Source organism: Myotis yumanensis, unplaced genomic scaffold (assembly GCF_028538775.1).
Source record: "Myotis yumanensis isolate MYYU_CA2020_CCGP unplaced genomic scaffold, mMyoYum1.0.hap1 SCAF_7, whole genome shotgun sequence".
NCBI lineage: Eukaryota > Metazoa > Chordata > Mammalia > Chiroptera > Vespertilionidae > Myotis > Myotis yumanensis.
The window spans coordinates 89,222,550-89,241,340 of NW_027223758.1; the positions used below are offsets into that span (position 1 = coordinate 89,222,550).

Below are 18,791 nucleotides of genomic sequence, written 5' to 3' on the forward strand. Positions count from 1 at the left end.
TTTTATATTCTTTTCTTTTTTCATACTAAGATTCCCAATTTGGTACATCTTCTGTTTGTAGCACAACTCAATTTGGACCAGTCACATTTCAAGAGCCCAATGGCCACATATGGCCAATGGCTGCCATATTGGACAGCACATCCTTAGGAGGGGATAATTCCAAGAGTTAGCCTATGAACTAGAAATACACAACAAAGCAAGAAAACTGAACAGAGAAACAGAGAGGAGAACCTGAAAGAATAAAGGAGAGTTTAGAAGATGAGCAACATAAAACATTCATGTACCTCTCTGTCCAAGGTATTACTGACTGTATAAATCTCTCCCGTGTCTTTATTCAGGTAGAACATTGCGGGGTTAGCAGGCTCCTGAGATACGATTTTGTAGGAAATTTTAGAATTCATGGAATTGGGCTCATCTGCGTCTGTCGCATTGATTTTCATCACAAGGGTGTCTGGCATTAGAAACAAAGGCATCCAGAATGAAACAACCTTGACCACATGCATATATGTTATTTTATGTATCATTTCAGCTTGTTCCAAGGAGGATTTCATGTGTTTATCAAAACCACAGTTTACCAAGATCAAAAAACTGAACTAGACGAAGAAATAAGTATGAGTGGATTAAAGGAGTAAGAAAAACAAGGAAAGGGCAGGACCAGCGTTAGTAATACAATTCTTAGGGTGAAGTCCCCAACACTTGCTACAGGAGGGCCACAGGTTTATTTACAATAGCTCTAATAAAAAAAGAAGAACAAACAAATACGAACAGATGCTTATTAAGATACAAACAGTTCAGGAGAAGCACAGCTGTTCTTCAGAATATGATCAAAGAGAAATGTCATGCCTGGCTGGTGTGGCTCAGTGGTTGAGCATGGACCTAGAACCCATGATCCATGAGGTCACCGTTTGATTCCCGGTCAGGGCACATGCCCGGGTTGCAGGCTTGATCCCCAGTAGGGGGCATGCAGGAGGCAGCTGATTGATGATTTTCTCTCATTATTGGTGTTTCTATCCCTCTGAAATCATAAAAATATATTTTAAAAAAGAGAGAGAAATCTCTCCTGAAAGTGTTCATGTAGAACACTCTATTGAATGATGCCAATAAACCTGACATGAGTCACAGGTCAGCAAACTACTGCCAGCGGGCAAGGCTAGTCGGCCACCAGTTTTGTAAATAAAGTTTTATTGGAACACAGCCATGCCCATTTGTTTACATACTTTCTATGGCTGCTTTTCTGCTACAAGGCAGAATAGCTGATACAGAGATCCAACATGTCACATCCATCCACCATATCTGTTCTGCGGGTATGAAACAAGTCATGTAAAATCTTTTGAACTTATCACAAAAAAGCCAGTTCTACACCTAGAGCAACAGGCTTGTTACTATTTGTCCCGTGGTTAATACGCAGCCTCCACGGAGTCACAGGAGGTCGCATTCAGCCCCACAGTGGGGTTACAATGCCTCTGGGTATTCATTCATAAAAACAGCGGACACTTACGTGCTGCGCTCAGTTCTTCAACGGACCCAACAAAGACGTCCTGAGTGAACACGGGCTCGTTGTCATTGATATCAAGAACTTTAATGCGCAGTTCTAATGGCTTCTCTAGGTTGTTGCCTCTTTCATCCAAAGCATAACCAGTTAGCTGAAATCATGGTACAAATTATAGAAGAGATTAGATTTAACCTAAGGTAATGACCTGCCATGGTACCAAAAAATAATAAAACAAATCATGACAGTTACTAACGAAAAAACTTCAAACTAATAAATATAAAATTGTTCTTACCAGGAAATAGGGCGTTTCTTCTCGATCAAGAATGCTGGTAACGTTCAGTTCTCCCGTGTCTTTATCAAAGACAAACACACCATACGGTGGCTCTGTGATGCCTTTCCCAGTGTATTTGTATGTAATTTTTATTCTTTTTTCTTCTGCAATATCAGAATGTATCTAGCATGGAAATAACAGGGGAATATTATCTCTAGATAGAGTATTTGGAAAGTTGGGGAAGTTTAACAAGATTTTTTCCTTTTCATGTAAATTTTATTCTTAACGACGTATATAATTAAAATTAGTAAGAAGAAGAGTTATTGCCTACTGAACCACAAAGAATCAGTGCATTTTAGGGAAACATAACGAAAGAATGTGTGAATGACTCAGATATCTCAGAAAACCAAACCAAACCAAAATGAAAACCTCAATTGCTCACACACATACTGGGATGTGACGCCCAGATTACAAATCTGGGTTTTAGAAGGCTTTCTTGAGACGACCTGTTGCTGGGAAATGGAAAATACTATCTTCCGTTATGTAGCTGCTCTTCCTTTCCAGGAGCTCGTCATGCACGACGTGTATAAGACTGGAAGGTGAAGGGAAACTTAGAAGTGTCTGCGCCAGAAACGAAGCGACACAGGGATGGGACGGGGTGAGGCAGGGAAGGGAACCCTGAGGACCCGACACTGCAAATACCTGTGGGGCGGGGCTTCCAGCAGAGGGAGGGAAGGGCCAAGGGGAGGGGCTGGAATGTGGAGCGAGCTTAGATCAGTAAGGGATGCAGCAGAGTGTGGATGGGAGCTTAGATCAGTGAGGGATGTAGCAGAGCAGCCGATGGGGGATGGGGCGCTAGGAGCTGAGGTCAGCGAGGAGGTCAAGGCCACTAAATCCCAAGGGAAGCAATTGAAAGGGTCTCAGGAAGTGGGGGAACAAGCTTCGATTTGTCTTTTCAACCCATCACTCTGGCTGCTTTTGGGAGAATGAACTGTGGTGGGGCCGGGCGTTGGCACGGGGGTGGCAAGAGTGAGAGCAGGGACACAAGGTCAAGACTTTCGGGAACACAGGTCAGAGATGACGCTGACTTGGATGAGGGGGTGGCAGTGGAGGAAGTGGGCAGATCCGGAACATATTTCAGGGGTGAAACTCGTAATACTTGTTACATTTTTAAAAAACTGGATGGAATTATAGTGCCATTTACTGAAATGGGTAGAACTTAGAGCACCTTTAAGGGGAAAAAAAAAAATCAAGGGCTCAGGTTCGCACATGAGATGTAACCATAAAAAAATAGGACACTGAGCGTGAAAGGGAGTTATTAATTATTGAGCCAGGACAGCGACATTAACGGAGACGGTCTCAAGCTGGATAGATGGTCACCTTATGTGTTTGGTATCAGTTTTTCATTTTGAAAATTACTCTTCATGTGTAGGGTGGCAGAACACATGAAGGCCACTCCCAAATATGCCACCTTGGTATAGGTTTATTTTGAGCTGAAGGCAATTGAGAAGAATCGGATATAAAAAAGCTCTCTGCCCTCCCCCTATTTGTCTAGACCAGGGGTGGGCAAACTTTTTGACTCGAGGGCCACAATGGGTTCTTAAACTGGACCGGAGGGCCGGAACAAAAGCATGGATGGAGTGTTTGTGTGAACTAATATAAATTCAAAGTAAACATCATTACATAAAACGGTAAGGTCTTTTTTTTTTTTAGTTTTATTCATTTCAAACGGGCCGGATCCGGCCTGCGGGCCGTAGTTTGCCCACGGCTGGTCTAGACGCAGGACATACATTTATAAAGGTGATCTCACTCTCTCTCCTCTCTATCAAGGACAAAAGTTAATCATCACCGACAACTTTTCAGTATTGAGGTGGCACAAGGACTCCACATAACTTTACTAACGAGTCTTTTCTACCATCAGTTTACCATATATCTGTCTTCCTACCATTTGCTGCCCCTACAAATTCAAAGTCTTTTTCCTTTGCCTTGTCACTTCTCTAAGAATTGTTCCTTTCCTAAGATGCCCGAATTCTAACCAAACCTTTGAGTTACTCATCTCTGGATACTCCCACGTGTGACATGCATAATATACACGTTAATAAACTTGTTTACTTTTCTCCTGTTAGTTTTTCTTTTGTCAGTCCAACAGGTTCCCAGGGAGAGAACCTAGGAGGATAGCAGGAAAAAGAAATTTTCCTCCCCAGCATATACTTCTTTTGATTATTGTAACATTTACACAGAGATTCAACTGGTGCTAGATCCCTTAACTCTTAATTTAATCAAAGCCCCAAATTATATATATGTCTTCACCAATGATGGTGCATCTTCCAGAATGGGAAAGAGGAAGTTGTTTGTTTTCAAATTAAATTTATTGGGTGACATGATCGTATGGGCTTCAGGTGTGGGTTTCTATTTTTTTAAGTTAAATTTGTTGGGGTGACACTGGTCAATATAAGAAAGAAGATCTTAAAACTAGAGGTTCCTGCTAAAAATTAAGCTTTGCTAATTTTCAAATACACCTGCAATATTAAAAACCTAATTAAGTACATTATAGAATTTTCCTTAACTTTGTATGTAAGTGGACATACAAGTCTTCTTCCACCACATTTTGGTAATATGCATGCATTTGCTGTTCCTCTTTAGAAAGTACCTTGGCGATTGGATTCTTTTTGGACAGATCCTCTCCTTCCCGCAGACTCACAGGGGCGGTGATCCAGGCTCGCTTCTGCCGCACTAAGTGAGTATGTTTAGGAAGCGGCTCGTTTGCATTTCTGGTGTGTAAGGTCTACAACAACAAAACATTGCCAAAAAGTGATTAAGTACCTAAGACATCAGGATGGTATCATGGAATTTACTAGAACTTTAAAGAAAGCTGTGTACATTTCAAGGTATAAATTTCCTATTTATTAACAGACTTCCTTTTCATAGAGGAAATGTGTTTATATTCTCGCAAATTCTATAGGAGTTCAACAGATTGTCTCCAAACCAGTATAGCACCTGGGGTTTCATTTTTATCAGAAAGAAAAGATTTCCCAGAGTGAAGAGTTTAAAAGGTTAAAGAATAATTTAGTGACCTTACAAATAAGCAAATTAAAATTAACATGAATTTTTTTTTTCTTACTAATGGAAAATGAAGTTCAGTTTTTCTGTAGTAGCTTATATTTTAAAAATAAATTACTAAATGTTTTAAGACTAAATCTTAGTAACCTATTGATCTCAATTTGACTAAGAGTAGTGAAAGTATCAGTTAATGAATTTATTGTTTTAATGATGGGGTCAAGGTTTAAATTGCCCATATTTTTTTTTAGAACCTTTCCGTGGAAAATGATTGTATAAATTTTCAATTGTGCTTTAACAGATAATACAGGTTTTATCCAAGGAAAATTTCCATACAGCTGACCTAGTGTCTTAAGATCAGAAATGATTATTCTACTAGGTTTCTCACTTCCTAATTTTGTAGTTCTATATGACAGGTATTTATTTAGAAATATTTACACTGCTTATCTCTAGGTCATTAATTTTTTTCCTTTCTTTTAGTTGAAAAATTCTTCTAGAACTTAAAAAATTAAATTATGTAACAAAACATTAAATAACACTGAGGTTTATAATGTAAAAGTATAAAATTTCCCTCTACATTTTCACTCACACTTCAGAGTAGTCACTGTTAACAACTGGATGAATGAGTGTCTTCTATGGTCTTTTCTTATGACCATAGAGTTGCACATGTATAAAGGTCTTTTCCTATAAAAATGCAATGTACTATGCATGGTTCCTTACCTCTAAATGGAGTGCATTTCCAAAGTGAAAGCAGATCTGAAAAATAAAATTATTTATTATTTAATACAATTTATTACTCCAGTTTAAATATTTTTTAAATGAATAATGAGGATATTACAGACATTAACAAGAAGAAAATAGGTTTAACACCACCACTATTCTCCTTTGTCAAAAGGACACAAAATTTATTTTCTCCCCTTTGCCTCCCTGCCATGTCCAGGGCTAGAGAGAGGAATCGACACTCTTTTTGGTCCACAATGTCTTCTCCAGGAAACTCAGAACACAACGAATATCTGAAAACAAACCCCAAACTCTCCTGTGATTTTCATCTCTTGTTCTTGGGGAACCCATTTACTTTTCCTCAAAGTCTTTAGTGTGCAAAGCCACCCAGCACTCCAACTCCCGCCATCCCCCATGGGCCATACACACGGCTACCCATATCCAGACTTCATTCCTCACCTTCCTGGGTCCCACCAACTCTTTTCTCTGGTTCTTATCCAGCACTGTCACATTTTGAACTTCATTATTTCACAGAACTACACGCAGCATGTTTACCCTAACATCTGGACAACACCTCCTATCCTGCCTTTTGATGTTTGCTTCACTTTTCTCCTGGCTTAATCCAAACCAGCACTTTCTTTTTTAAAAAAAATATACTTTATTTATTTTTTACAGAGAGGAAGGGAGAGGGATAGAGAGTTAGAAACATTGATCAGCTGCCTCCTGCACAACCCCACTGGGGATGTGCCCACAACCAAGGTACATGCCCTTGACTGGAATCAAACATGGGACCCTTCAGTCCGCAGGCCAACACTCTGTCCACTGAGCCAAACCAGTCAGGGCCAAACCAGCACTTTCTAATGCGGTCGCCACGTGTGGCTATTTACACTTGAACTTAAATTATTTGTAATTAATAATTCACTTGCTCAACAGCCACGTGAGGTAAGTGGCTTGAGACATCGCAGACACCCATCACTGCCGACAACTCGATTGGACGCTGGTAGATTCCTACCAGCCATCCCAGAGACGCTGTCTGTGACGCAGCCAGCCCTTCTTCTTTTGATCTGCTAATGTTCCTGCCTCACTTTCCCCCCAACTCTGTGAGCCCAACTGTTTTTCTCTTGGATCCTGACCCTGTACTGACCACAGTGCTTGGTAGGGCCCAGGGCCGATAGGGTCTGTCACACACCCATGCTCTCTAACACCTGCTCCTTCCACAGGGCTGCTGTTGGTTTCCAGGGCGACCATATATTTATGTTTTCCTCCAGAGTCCAGAGGACACCATGGTGCCCTCTGTTAGCAGCCCTTTCATTCTCAAAAGTTTGCTCATTCAGACCACAAAGTACACAGCCCCTTTTCTTTGTGTCTCTTATTGTATCCCTATCATGCATAGGATTCCACACCTCATGACCTCATCTAAACCCAGTCACTTCCCAAAGGCCCCACCTCCAAAAGCCATCACTGGGAGATAAGGCTTCTTCCTAGGAATTTGGGGGGAACACATTCAGTCCTTAACTATGTCTGAGAAAATTCTAGCCAATGAGATATCAGGAGAGTCTGGAAAAATGCCCCTCACTGATGAGAAGCACACTGCCAACCTCTCTCCCCACCTGCCCTGGAGATGGGTGAGTGAGGATGAGACGTGGAATGGCTACAGCCAGCTGTGACCACGAGGAGAAAGCTAATGCAATGGCAGAGAAGCCAAACTGAACCTGTGGCATCTCGGAGTCACAGAACTGGTCAAATTTGGAGCCGCCCCATCTCTGACCCACTTTTAAAATATTCTTTTTATTTTAATTTTTTAAAATATGTTTTTATTGACTTCAGAGAGGAAGGGAGAAGGAAAGAGATAGAAACATCAATGATGAGAGAGAATCATGGATCAGCTGCCTCCCGTACGCCCCCTACTGGGGATTGAGCCCATAACCTGGGCATGTGCCCTAACTGGGAATCAAACCGTGACCTCCTGGTTCATGGGTTGATGCTCAACCTCTGAGCGACACTGTCTGGGCTATTTAAGCCACCGTTAGTTGTGTTTTGTTACTTATATCTGAAAGCAACCCACCTCACAAGCCCACTTGGCATGGTTATTACACAAATTAAAAGAAATAATACACAAGTATCTTTATTGCAAATGACTGGCATGTAGCAGGCACTCAGTCAATAGAATTATGATGCTATTTCCTCTATTCCAAGACCTGCATTTTCCTCACCTTAAAATTTCTGAAATTTGGATTCAGTCATTCAGGCCTTCAATTTCCTACAATATGCTAAGTAATATAATGTTCTTAGATGTTGGGGAGAGAGACAAAAGTAGATTGTGATGAGAGCTGTAAAGAAAGTTAAAGCAGGGGCAGGGTGGTAGGCAGTAATGCAGGACTGAGAGGCAGCTCCTGGAAGAGGAGCGAGAGGGGCTCCAGGCAGTGCCCTGCAGGGGACTAGCCAGGCCGTGGAGTGGGACTGATGGCAGCGCCATCGAGGTGGGTGCTGCTGGAGGAGAGTGAGTCGGGGGATGATGGCTGGGCTTTGGGGTGCTGGTGATCTTGTTTCTTAATCCTCTGTAGGCCATAAGTGTCTATAGATGCAAGTGGCGGACCTTTGAATTAAATTCAAAATATCGTGGCGTGTGGGGATGGCTTCCGTTTTGGACGTGTGGCAATTAACCCGCTAATCTAGTCGCTGGTTACGTGGTGTGTGCAGTTTGAGAAAGTCCAGTAATTCAATACACTTGTAACATGTGCACTTTTCTGTATGTTACACTAACAAGCTACAAAGATTTTTGTGCGTCTTGAAGCTGAGGGGGTCTGGTAATCGACATGATAGTTCTGCTGTTGGCTTTTTATAGCACCTGTTGCAACAGCTTGTTTTCAGACTTAACAAGGCAGGAGGGACTGAAATATCCGCTTGGCACTCACTGCACAGAACTGAGAGAATCGTATAACATTCTGCCAGCGGTGGAGCTGTTTACGCCAGCGGTCGCCAGCCGGGGCGGTGAGGTCCGAAAGGTTGGCGACCGCTGGTTTATTGGATTGAAAACAATTAAGATCTTAACTACTCTTTTCTAAAGTGATATGTAATTTGGATGTTCCCTTGGAACTCTGCACCGTGTAAAACACATTCTTCATTTAGAAAAGTGGTTCTCACCTGGAGATGTTGCACCCCCACCCAGCCCTCACTCAGGATATTTGGTAACGTCTAGAGACGTTTCTGGGTGTCTGGTCGGGTTGGGGGTGGGGAGGTGAGTGCCGCTGGCATCGAGTGGGTAGAGACAGAGATGCTTCAGGCCTACAATGCACAAGGCAGCTCCTCTCTCCCCCGACCCGGCCCTCTCTCCCCCAAAGCATTATCTGGTTCCCAAGGGCCAAGGGCCAAGGTTGAGGAGCCCTGATTTAGACCACGGTTCTCTGGGTAGACATCACTGTAGTAACTAGGGCCGTGATGGTGCTACCAGCTCCATGGGACCATGAGGATTTATGTAAATTTCCAAGTTGGTAGCGCATTGCAGGCGATATAAACGGAACAGCTAACACCTCCACTCCTTCCCACTCCCTCGGGCTCTGTCTGCGGGCCCTCCTGGAGGCCTCTCCAGGTTCAAACACTGGAACGTGGCTGCACCGGAGGCCCCTATGGTTTCTCCGAGAAGGAAATCTGTAACTCTTTTCTCACAAGAAACGTGATGAGAGAAAAATATCCTGAGCAGCATGCCTTTAAGACTGAAGAGGAGCCCTAAGCGGTTTAGCTCAGTGGATAGAGTGTCGTTCTGAGGACCCAAGGGTCCCAGCTTTGATTCCGGTCGAGGGCATGTGCCTTCATTGCAGGCTCCGCAGCAGCCCGGGCCCTGGTCAGGACTTGTGCAGGAGGCAACCAATCGATGTGTGTTTCTCACACTGATGTTTTTCTGTCTTTCCCTCTCTCTTCCACTGTCCCTAAAAGTAAATAAATGGAAAAATATCCTCAGGTGAGGATTAACAAAAACAACAACCAACCAAACAAAAAGACTGAAGAGGAAAAGTAATCTTCTGGTCTCTGTGTCCAAAGACTGGAAGATGGACCAGATAAATCCTTAAAAGTGTTCCCAATTTACTAAAGTTTAAAAACAACTTCTATCCTTGAATTCTGTAAAAACTGGTTTTCCTGGTAACTGGCAAGAAAATAATTTGGTTTTGGCAGAGGCACCAGGGAAGGTCAAGCACCACTGCCAAAATACCGCCAAGCAATGCGCTCTTTGTTCTCAAGGTCGGCACCTCTCCATGTACTTCCTGCTCGGAAGGCACCTCGCCGAGTTTAACACGCAGGACCCAGGAGCTCAGGAGGCAGCGGCTGCAGTTCCCTCTGCAGGGCCCACAGGTTCCCGGGGAGGTCGTCTATAAAACGTATTTTATGGCTGAACATCACAGCTCGTTTAGGAAATCGCAACTTAAAAATCCACCTGACAAATGGCCCACTCCAAAGTAGAATTCATACAGCAGCCACACTCAGCGGCTTTAAATTACAAGGACATTTCTGTTTTCACAGCTGCCACTTTAGGAAAGACACAGCCAAGAAAAGCAGTATTTTGAACTTCAAGGATTGAACCCTGAATTTGAACTGTAGACAGCAAAACTATGTCCTTTAAGTCTCACTGCAATAAATTATATGATTTATCACCATCTTTCGCCTGCTCTTCCGATGTCTGGGCTAATCTTAATGTAACAGATATGGCTGTGGGTGACTCATACCTCTTTTAGAATCAAAGAAAATATTTTCTTTGGTAGCATTTATTGGCTGAATGAATTTTAAAATATGGATTTAGCAATGCTGTGATACAGATGAGTTGTTAGATCGTGCACATTCTAACTTCAAGCTGAGTTTTGTGCAATCATGGATAGCTCCTCTTTTCTCCTTGGTATAAGGAACAAAGACAAATAAACCCAAGGCCCAGTTTAAGAAACAGAGCTTCAGATTGTCCTTTTCACCATTAGAGGGCGCTGGTCTACCAAGAAGGCAAACTCCAGGAGCTACCAGACAGTGGCCAACAGTGGCCTCCCAGGTCCTCAGTGGAAAAAGGCATTTTCCATTGCCCTCCCTCAAGTAAGTGGGTGGCCAAACTGAAGATGGAGAAGGTCACTGGCTTTTTGACAGTTGTATGAACACTTGTGCAGGACAAATCTTAGTTTACATTTCTTCTCTCTTTTCCTTTCTAGCACTCTAACTTGTAGTGAAACTAAACCAACAATCTAGACCCAGAAGGTCAGGCCTTACTGCTCACAAACCACAGACAACTGCTGTAAACCGAGGTCACAGTGATGCCTTGGGGGGGGGGGGGGGGCGGCGTGTCAAGAGGCATGGTGTTGGGGGACCTGGTCTCTGTCCGGCTTGGCCCATTAATAACATTCACTAAATCCAGTAACTGGAACACTGTGGGTGCTCACAAAACGTCAAGCCCTCTTCCCTATGCTCCTGTTCCTTCACTTGAGCTCCCTGCCCAGGAGCCAAGTTCACCGGTTTCCTGACTGTAAGCTCCCTGCCCACGAGACAAGTTCCCGAGCACCCAGAAGACTGGCACGTGGAGAAAGCACAGTAGCAGATGATGAATGTATTAACATCAAGCAAATGCTCATCACCCAGCCTACCCGTTACGTATTTCTTGTAAACAAATGAAATTCAGATGATTCCAGCTTTTCTAAACATACATACTTTAGCTCTTACATTTTTAAAGAATACATCTGTGTCCAAGGCACTTAGCTAGTTTAGCTATGACAGGTGGGCCCTGCTCTGGAGCCGCTGAGATGAGTCGGAGAACAAGTGCACCTATATTACTCTAAGAGGAGGAGGAAACACTTGATTGTGTGAATGACAGCTGCCAAGACAGTTCTGGGGACCTTGGAAAGGGCAGCCGCTACTTCCTGCCGGGGAAGTGAGGAGAGGGTTAGGGCAGGGGGTGGCCAGAGCTTGGCCTTGGAGAGCAGGATCTGCGGCTGCGCCCAAGGGAGGCTGCCACGCCGGGATGCGGAGGGGAGGGATGGGCATCGGAGGCAGCCTGCGTGGGGACTTGGAGACTGAGGGCAGAACAGGAAGTCGTGTGGTTTGGCTCCTAGACCAGGCGATGGTAGCAAGTAGAAAATAAAGACAAACGGTTGGGCTAGGGATCTTCACTGACTCTATGGAGTGGGGAGCCATTGGCAGCTTCTGGTAGGGAATACTAGGCCTTCAACACTAGAACTGCAGAAAGATTTCTGGCAGAGCTGGCTCAGATGGAAGGCAGAGGACAGTAATAAGCCAGAGATGTAACGAGGCCGGCGATAGAGGACTGGCACCAGGATGGGTGGGTGGGCGGAGGCAAAGCTTTATGGGGCCCAATTCAGTCCTTGGCAATGCCCTGTGTGTAGAAGACAGAAGGGGTCAGAGGGCACACAGTGCTAAGTCTGATGGCTAGAAGGATGTGATTCTCAGAGCTCAGATGGTAGAAATGTTAAGCTTAGGCCCTGGGGAAACCCTCTGAGTAGGGAGGAGAGGCACTAGACTAGTGGTTCTCAACCTTCTGGCCCTTTAAATACAGTTCCTCATGTTGTGACCCAACCATAAAATTATTTCCGTTGCTACTTCATAACTGTAATTTTGCTACTGTTATGAATCGTCATGTAAATATCTGATATGCAGGATGTATTTTCATTGTTACAAATTGAACGTAATTAAAGCATAGTGATTAATCACAAAAACAATATCTACACTAATAAAAGAGAAACATGGTAATTGGCGTACGACCGCTACCCTTCCCATTGGCTAATCAGCGTATCCTTATGCAAATTAACTGTCAGCCAAGATGGCGGCCGGCAGCCATGCACTGAAGCGAACAGGGAGGCTTGCTTCCTCCAGGAACTGCAGACTCCAACATTCCCCGCCTCACTTGCCGGACTCTCAACTGCAACTCTAAGCAACTATTACTATGTTGCAAATAAGAAGCTAAACAAAACCGGCTTTCAGTCAGCCCCGGACCGCAACATTGTATCCATGTTTTCAGCAGCAAAGCCTCAGAGCTAAAGCTGGCCCAGAATAAAAAAAAGAAAAAGAAAACAAGGAGTGGTTGGGAGCTTTTAGTCAACTGCCAGCGGGAAAACAGCCCTCAGCCCCTCAGCCATCCTGGCCAGGTACCCCAGTGGGGACCCCCACCCTGATCCAGGACACGCTTCAGGGCAAACCAGCTGGCCCCTACCCGTGCACCAGGCCTCTATCCTATATAGTAAAAGGGTAATATGCCTCCCGGCACTGGGATCAGCGGAGCAGCGAGGCTCCCGGCACCGGGATCAGCGTGACAAGGGGCAGCACCCAAACCCCCTGATCAGCCCTGCTCTGTGCCTGATGGGGGGAGCTCCCCAATCCCCTGATCGCCCTGCGGCTCTGTGTTTGACAGGGTGCAGCGCACCAACCCCCTGATCGGCCCTGCTCTGTGTGTGACAGGGTGCAGTGCCCCAACCCCCTGCCCCCACGAGCCCTGCTCTGTGTGTGACAGGGTAGAGCCATAACCTCCCCATTGGCCCTGCCCTGAGTGTGACAGTGGCGGTGCCCCAACCCCCTGATCGGCCCTACTCTGTGGATGATAGAGGGTGGTGCCCCAACCCCCCTCCACTGGCCTTGCTCTGTGTGTGACAGGGTAGAGCCATAACCTCCCCATTGGCCCTGCCCTGAGTGTGACAGGGTGCAGCTCCTCAACCCCCTGATCGGCCCTGCTCTGTGCGTGACAGGGGGCGGTGCCCCAGCTCCCCTATCGGCCCTACTCTGTGAGTGACAGGGGGGAGCTCCTCAACCCCCTGATGGGCCCTGCTCTGTGAGTGACAGGGGGCAGTGCCCCAACCCCCCTGATGGACCCTGCTCTGTTAGTGACAGGGGGCAGCGCCCCAATCCCCTGATCAGCCCTGCTCTGTGAGTGACAGGGAGCAGCGCCCCAACCCCCTGATCGGCCCTGCTCTGTGAGTGACAGGGGGCAGTGCCCCAACCCCCCTGATGGACCCTGCTCTGTGCGTGACAGGGGGCAGCGCCCCAACCCCCTGATCGGCCCTGCTCTGTGAGTGACAGGGAGCAGCGCCCCAACCCCCTGATCGGCCCTGCTCTGTGCGTGATAGGGGGCAGCGCCCCAACCCCCTGATCGGCCCTGCTCTGTGCGTGACAGGGGGTGGCGCCGCAACCTCCCCATCGACCCTGCCTTGAGTGTAACAGGGGGCGGTGCCCCAACCCCCCAATCAGTCTACCCTGAAGGTGGCATTGCAACCTCCCCATCCGCCCTGCTCTGTGCATGACGGGGCGGTGCTCCAACTCCCCAATCGGCCCTGCTCTGAGCCTGACCAGGGGCTGCACTTAGGGATTGGGCCTGCCCTCTGCCACCCGGGAGCAGGCCTAAGCCAGCAGGTTGCTATCTCCCGAGGGGTCCCAGACTGAGAGGGCACAGACCGGGCTGGGCGACCCCCCCCCCCCCCCCCCCCGAGTGCACAAATTTTTGTGCACCGGGCCTCTAGTGTAATTATATATGTGTTTTCCGATGGTCTTAGGCGACCCCTGTGAAAGGGTTGTTCGACCCCCAAAGGGGTCACGGCCCACAGGTTGAGAACCGCTGCACTAGACAATCCAGAATAGGGGATGTGGCCCAGAGTGGGCAAGGGCGGCGCCTCTCAGCCATTGTTGCCACCCTGCTCCCGCGCGTGTCTGGTTTGTCTTCTCGTGATGTGTGCACAGCACATCCCCCTCCCGTGCTTTGCTTTCTTAGCATTAGCCGATGGGATAAATCCTGTCCCAGCGTCCTTCATCCTCATCGCCAAGCTTTGCGTAGGATAAAAACCTCAATACATTAAAAAATAATTTGAAATAGACAACAATAGTCCAATGTTATACGTGGTATACATCTGATACTTTAAGGAAAACTCAACTGAGAAAACAATCTTTCATTATATGTGAACTATATGTTTTAAAGTGTTATTAGCCATTACATTTTGTGGTACATTGAAAGACAGGAAAAAACAAACAAGCTGTGATTAAGAAATGCTCAAATTGATTTAAAGCTCATTTATGATTTCAATTGAGGTTTCTGATTTTTACTACAATTTGATAGTTTTAAAAATACCAATCCCTATTTAATGAGTAATTTCTTTCCATATCAATATTTGTATGCTTCATTCATGAATAAACTATTTTGCAAACTTTAGACTGATAATTGCCATTCTTAGACCTGTCTAATAATTAGATTAATGGGAAGTTTCTATAAGAACGTATTTCTGGATCTCAGCTTTGAGGATTTCAGTTTAGCTCATCAGATATTTCTAATGATCAGGGAGAATTCAGATTGAATGAAGACTGTGTCTTTTTGTAAAGTCCTTTCTCTAAGTTTCTGTTGAGTTGCCATTTCCCTATAACTTACTAATTTTTAGAAACAAAACAAATGTGAAATTATGAGTTTCTAAAATTTCTGGATAGAACTGATTATTCTAAGTTATACTTGAATTTATCCTAAAATCTGTTATCCAGTTGCATATTCGAATACTGTATAACTGATGTTATTGATATTATATGAGTTGCATAGTGTTTCCCAAAAGAAGGTAAATTGAAGGCCTAACCCCTAGCATCTTAGAATGTGACCTGATTAGGAATCAGGGTCTTTGGAGATTTAACCAACTTGAGGTCATCGGTGTGAGCCCAACATGATCACTGTCTTTATAAAAAGGGGACAGTTGGATATGGACTCAGACATGCACGGAAGCAGGGAATATGCAGAGAGACAGGGAGGATGCTGTGTGAAGACAGAGGCCTGAAGTGATGCATCCACAAGGCAAGGAATGCCGAGAACCCTGGAAAACCGCCCAACACGAGGAAGAGGCAGAGGAGGAACCTGCGGAATCTACCAGAGGGAGTGTGGCCCTGCCAACACCTTGATTTCAGACTGCTGGCACCTAGAACTATAACACAAGGCACTTCTGCTGTTCGGAGCCACCCACTTTTTAGTACTTTGTTACAGCAGCCATAGCAAACTAGCAGCAGTAGATACACCTGTTCACAGTACAACTGGCTATCACTGAATCCTTAAAATGTAGTTTGATTTTAAAGGCAAAATTGAGGCAACAATCAGGAAATCTCTTCCTTGAGTGCCCTCTTGAGCATATGGGTGAAGCCTATGGATGTACTGAACCCAATTATATCAAAATAATTATCAGAATTTTGAAAAACCCACCATATTTGTGATGCAGTAATATTATATTGCATTACCAATGCATTAAATGTCTAGTAGGAAGTTTTTTAGTGATGAGAATAAATGGCATTTTGAGATAACTACAGTATGATGTCAACATTTTTGTGAATTCTCAGGTACTGTTAATGCTATTGCAATGTCTTTCCTACATTCATAATTTAAAGAAAGGCTCAATTTCAGTTAGCAGTTAGTGAAAATAGGTATGTAACTTATTCCCAGCCATGTCTAAGGACCCTCTGAATTTTACCTATGGACAGGAGTAGGTAGATCCTAGGTAAAGAACTCTTGAGAAGAAAAGATTCTCTGCTTTTATTCACAAATTCTCTCATTTTTTTCATTTAGGTGGAATTGGCCTAAATGATTGTGATAACTATGTGGGTATCACCCAACATCTCCTCCTGGTGTGTCTTTCTTTTTCTTTAAATATTTCATTTTATTTTTAAAAATATTTTTTATTGATTTCAGAGAGGAAGGGAGAGGCAGAAAGAGATAGAAACATCAATGATGAGTGAGAATCATTGATTGGCTGCCTCCTGCACTCCCTCTACTGGGGATCGAGCCTGCAACCCGGGCATGTGCTCTGACCACAGGATGACGCTTTATCCATTGAACCAAATCAGCTAAGGCTGGTGTGACTTTCCTGAACTGCAGAGGAAAGCCAAAGCTCACATATCACAGACTCCCTTGCAGCTAAGGTTCTGAGTGTGATCATTTAGATTCAGCCACTCAGTACTTAGAGGAGGTGGGAGAGAAGGAAGTGAAGCTGGCACGCATGGATGTGGATGGCTTTGGGTTTCTGCAGCAGCCTTAGTGCCCACCACTAGATTCCTGGGTGCCAAGAGGCAGAGTACAGGTACATTCAGTTGGTGTGGATCCTAGCAGTTGTCACATGGTTCTGTGAGCGGCAGCAATAGCATCCTAATCATGGAAGCTTCCAGACTGCCAGAATGGCAGTGTTTCCTGTTCACAGGAGGGGCGGCCCCTCCCTGTGTGCTTGGGTCCGGCTGTGTGCCTTTGAAGTCTTTACTGATAACACAAACTATGGTCTGTTTCCTCAATCTTTCCTACACTTATGTAATCAACTTACTGTCCGGGAATAAACCTCTTCTTGCCTTAACTAGCTAGAGTGATTTCTGTTATCTGCAACTGAACTCTGACCCATACAGACTATAATTTCTATTCTCTCCTATAAAAAAAAATCCTGTTTCCTTAAGAACTACTTCTGTCTGATGAGTTGCTTTCCATTCTTTACCAAAGACTACCCAGATGGCCCCTGGCTTGCAATGTCGACTTAATGATGGTGCAAATGTGGTAAGCATTCAGGAGAAACCATACGTCCCATTCTGAATTTGGATCTTTTCCAGGCGAGCAATACCTGATAGATACTCCTTTGTGATGCTGGGCGGCAACCGTGAGCTGCATCGCCCTGTCAGCCACGGGATCACAAAGGTCACCAACTGATACTCTACAGTCATGCGCCACATAACGATGTTTCGGTCAACAATGGGCCACACATATGTGATGGTGGTTTCAGTGGATTATAAGCAAAAAGTTTGTTTGTGATGTTGAAAGAAAAGGCTGGAATTGACTTCTATGTTGAATTTCCTGCGAGCTCTGGGTGTTTAAGCAGAAGAGGCGGCTCAGCCTGCTGTCTACCCGTGATGTGCACATACTCACTTCTCCCCTCCACTTCCCTTTCTCTCTCTTTCCTCGCAGTCTGTTCCTCCCTCTCTCTCCTCCCCTCTCCCTTTTATGATTTCTCATCTCAGGCTTAGTCTCTGGGTCTCTGCTCTCCCTTCCATCCCTCCCCACCTGATGTCTATTTCCTCGCCAAAAGCCTCTCCCTTCGCAGCCCTCCGCTGACCCCAAAGCACACATATACATTGTTTTTTGCACCGTTTTTATTGTATCCCTTTAAAAAGACAGTACAAAAAGTAATGTGGATGTGTCTTTCCTATGTTTATATAGACAAATACCGTGGTATTACAGTTGCCTAGCATATTCAGTACAGTGACATGCTGTACAGGTTAGTAGCCTTGGAGCAACAGGCCATACCAGTGATTTCCAACCTTTTTCAGCTCATGGCACATAAACTAATTACTGATATTCTGCAGCACTTCAAAATAAATAGTTTTTCGATTTGACATGCAAAAAAAGTATAATTTGATTCATTCACACCTGATGGCTATTGTTGCATTGGCTGTTGCCATTTATTTTTACTTGACAATCTAAGGCAGGAGTCCTCAAACTTTTTAAACAGGGGGCCAGTTCACTGTCCCTCGGACCGTTGGAGGGCTGGACTATAGTTTAAAAAAAAACTATGAACAAATTCCTATGTACACAGCGGAGGCAAAAACACCCGGCGGGCCGGATAAATGTTTTCGGCGGGCCGCATGTGGCCCTCGGGCTGTAGTTTGAGGACCCCTGATCTAAGGGAAAAGAGGCCAGTGCCCATGACTAAATAGTCAGGTAGTGCATGTTTTAAACATCCTTGTGGCTCACCAGTGCGCCTCTAGTGGCATCCCACACCGGTGGACAATTGCTGGGCCCTTACCATAGAGCCCAGGAGTGTAGTCGGCCCTCCCATGCAGGGTTGCGCAATGATGATATTGCCTAACAACACATTTCTCGGAGCATACACCCGGCAGTAAGTGCAGCATGACTGTGTTAGCAGTGTTTTAGCTAGCGCGTCCTGTGGTGTTGTATCCCATAATGTCTATGAAATGCCTAGCTCTGTCTCATTCTGGTGAGAAGGAGGAACTGGAGATGAAACTCAAGGTAATTGCCCAACTGGACGCTAATGTGGGTGTGCTGAGCGCATGGAAGGCAGGCGAGGCTAGCCTGGGGCGTGCAGGAGGTTGGGGGGAGTAAGTGCATTTCCGACCTACGAGACTGTAAGCATACGAGGAGGTTATCGGGACGGAACCCCACCAGGAGCCGAGGAGCATTTACCTGTCCTTCCAACCTGAGGTACATGGGGGAAAGGCTGAACTGCCCACTTTGACCAAAAATGGACATTCACAATCATATCACAAAATGTA

General features: G+C 45.2%; 1 protein-coding gene across 2 annotated transcripts in view; it reads right to left on the bottom strand.

Moving 5' to 3' along the window:
• DSG2 (desmoglein 2) overlaps nucleotides 1-18,791 on the bottom strand; it is a 43,760-nt gene that overhangs the window by 23,084 nt on the left and 1,885 nt on the right. For both annotated transcript variants that reach the window (XM_070421227.1, XM_070421226.1), the window contains exons 2-6: nucleotides 5,541-5,576; nucleotides 4,414-4,548; nucleotides 1,785-1,946; nucleotides 1,499-1,643; nucleotides 285-451 (exon numbers count right to left, since the gene is read on the bottom strand). In XM_070421227.1, coding sequence (XP_070277328.1) covers nucleotides 285-451; nucleotides 1,499-1,643; nucleotides 1,785-1,946; nucleotides 4,414-4,548; nucleotides 5,541-5,576 — 645 coding nt within the window. The remainder of the gene's footprint in view (nucleotides 1-284; nucleotides 452-1,498; nucleotides 1,644-1,784; nucleotides 1,947-4,413; nucleotides 4,549-5,540; nucleotides 5,577-18,791) is intronic.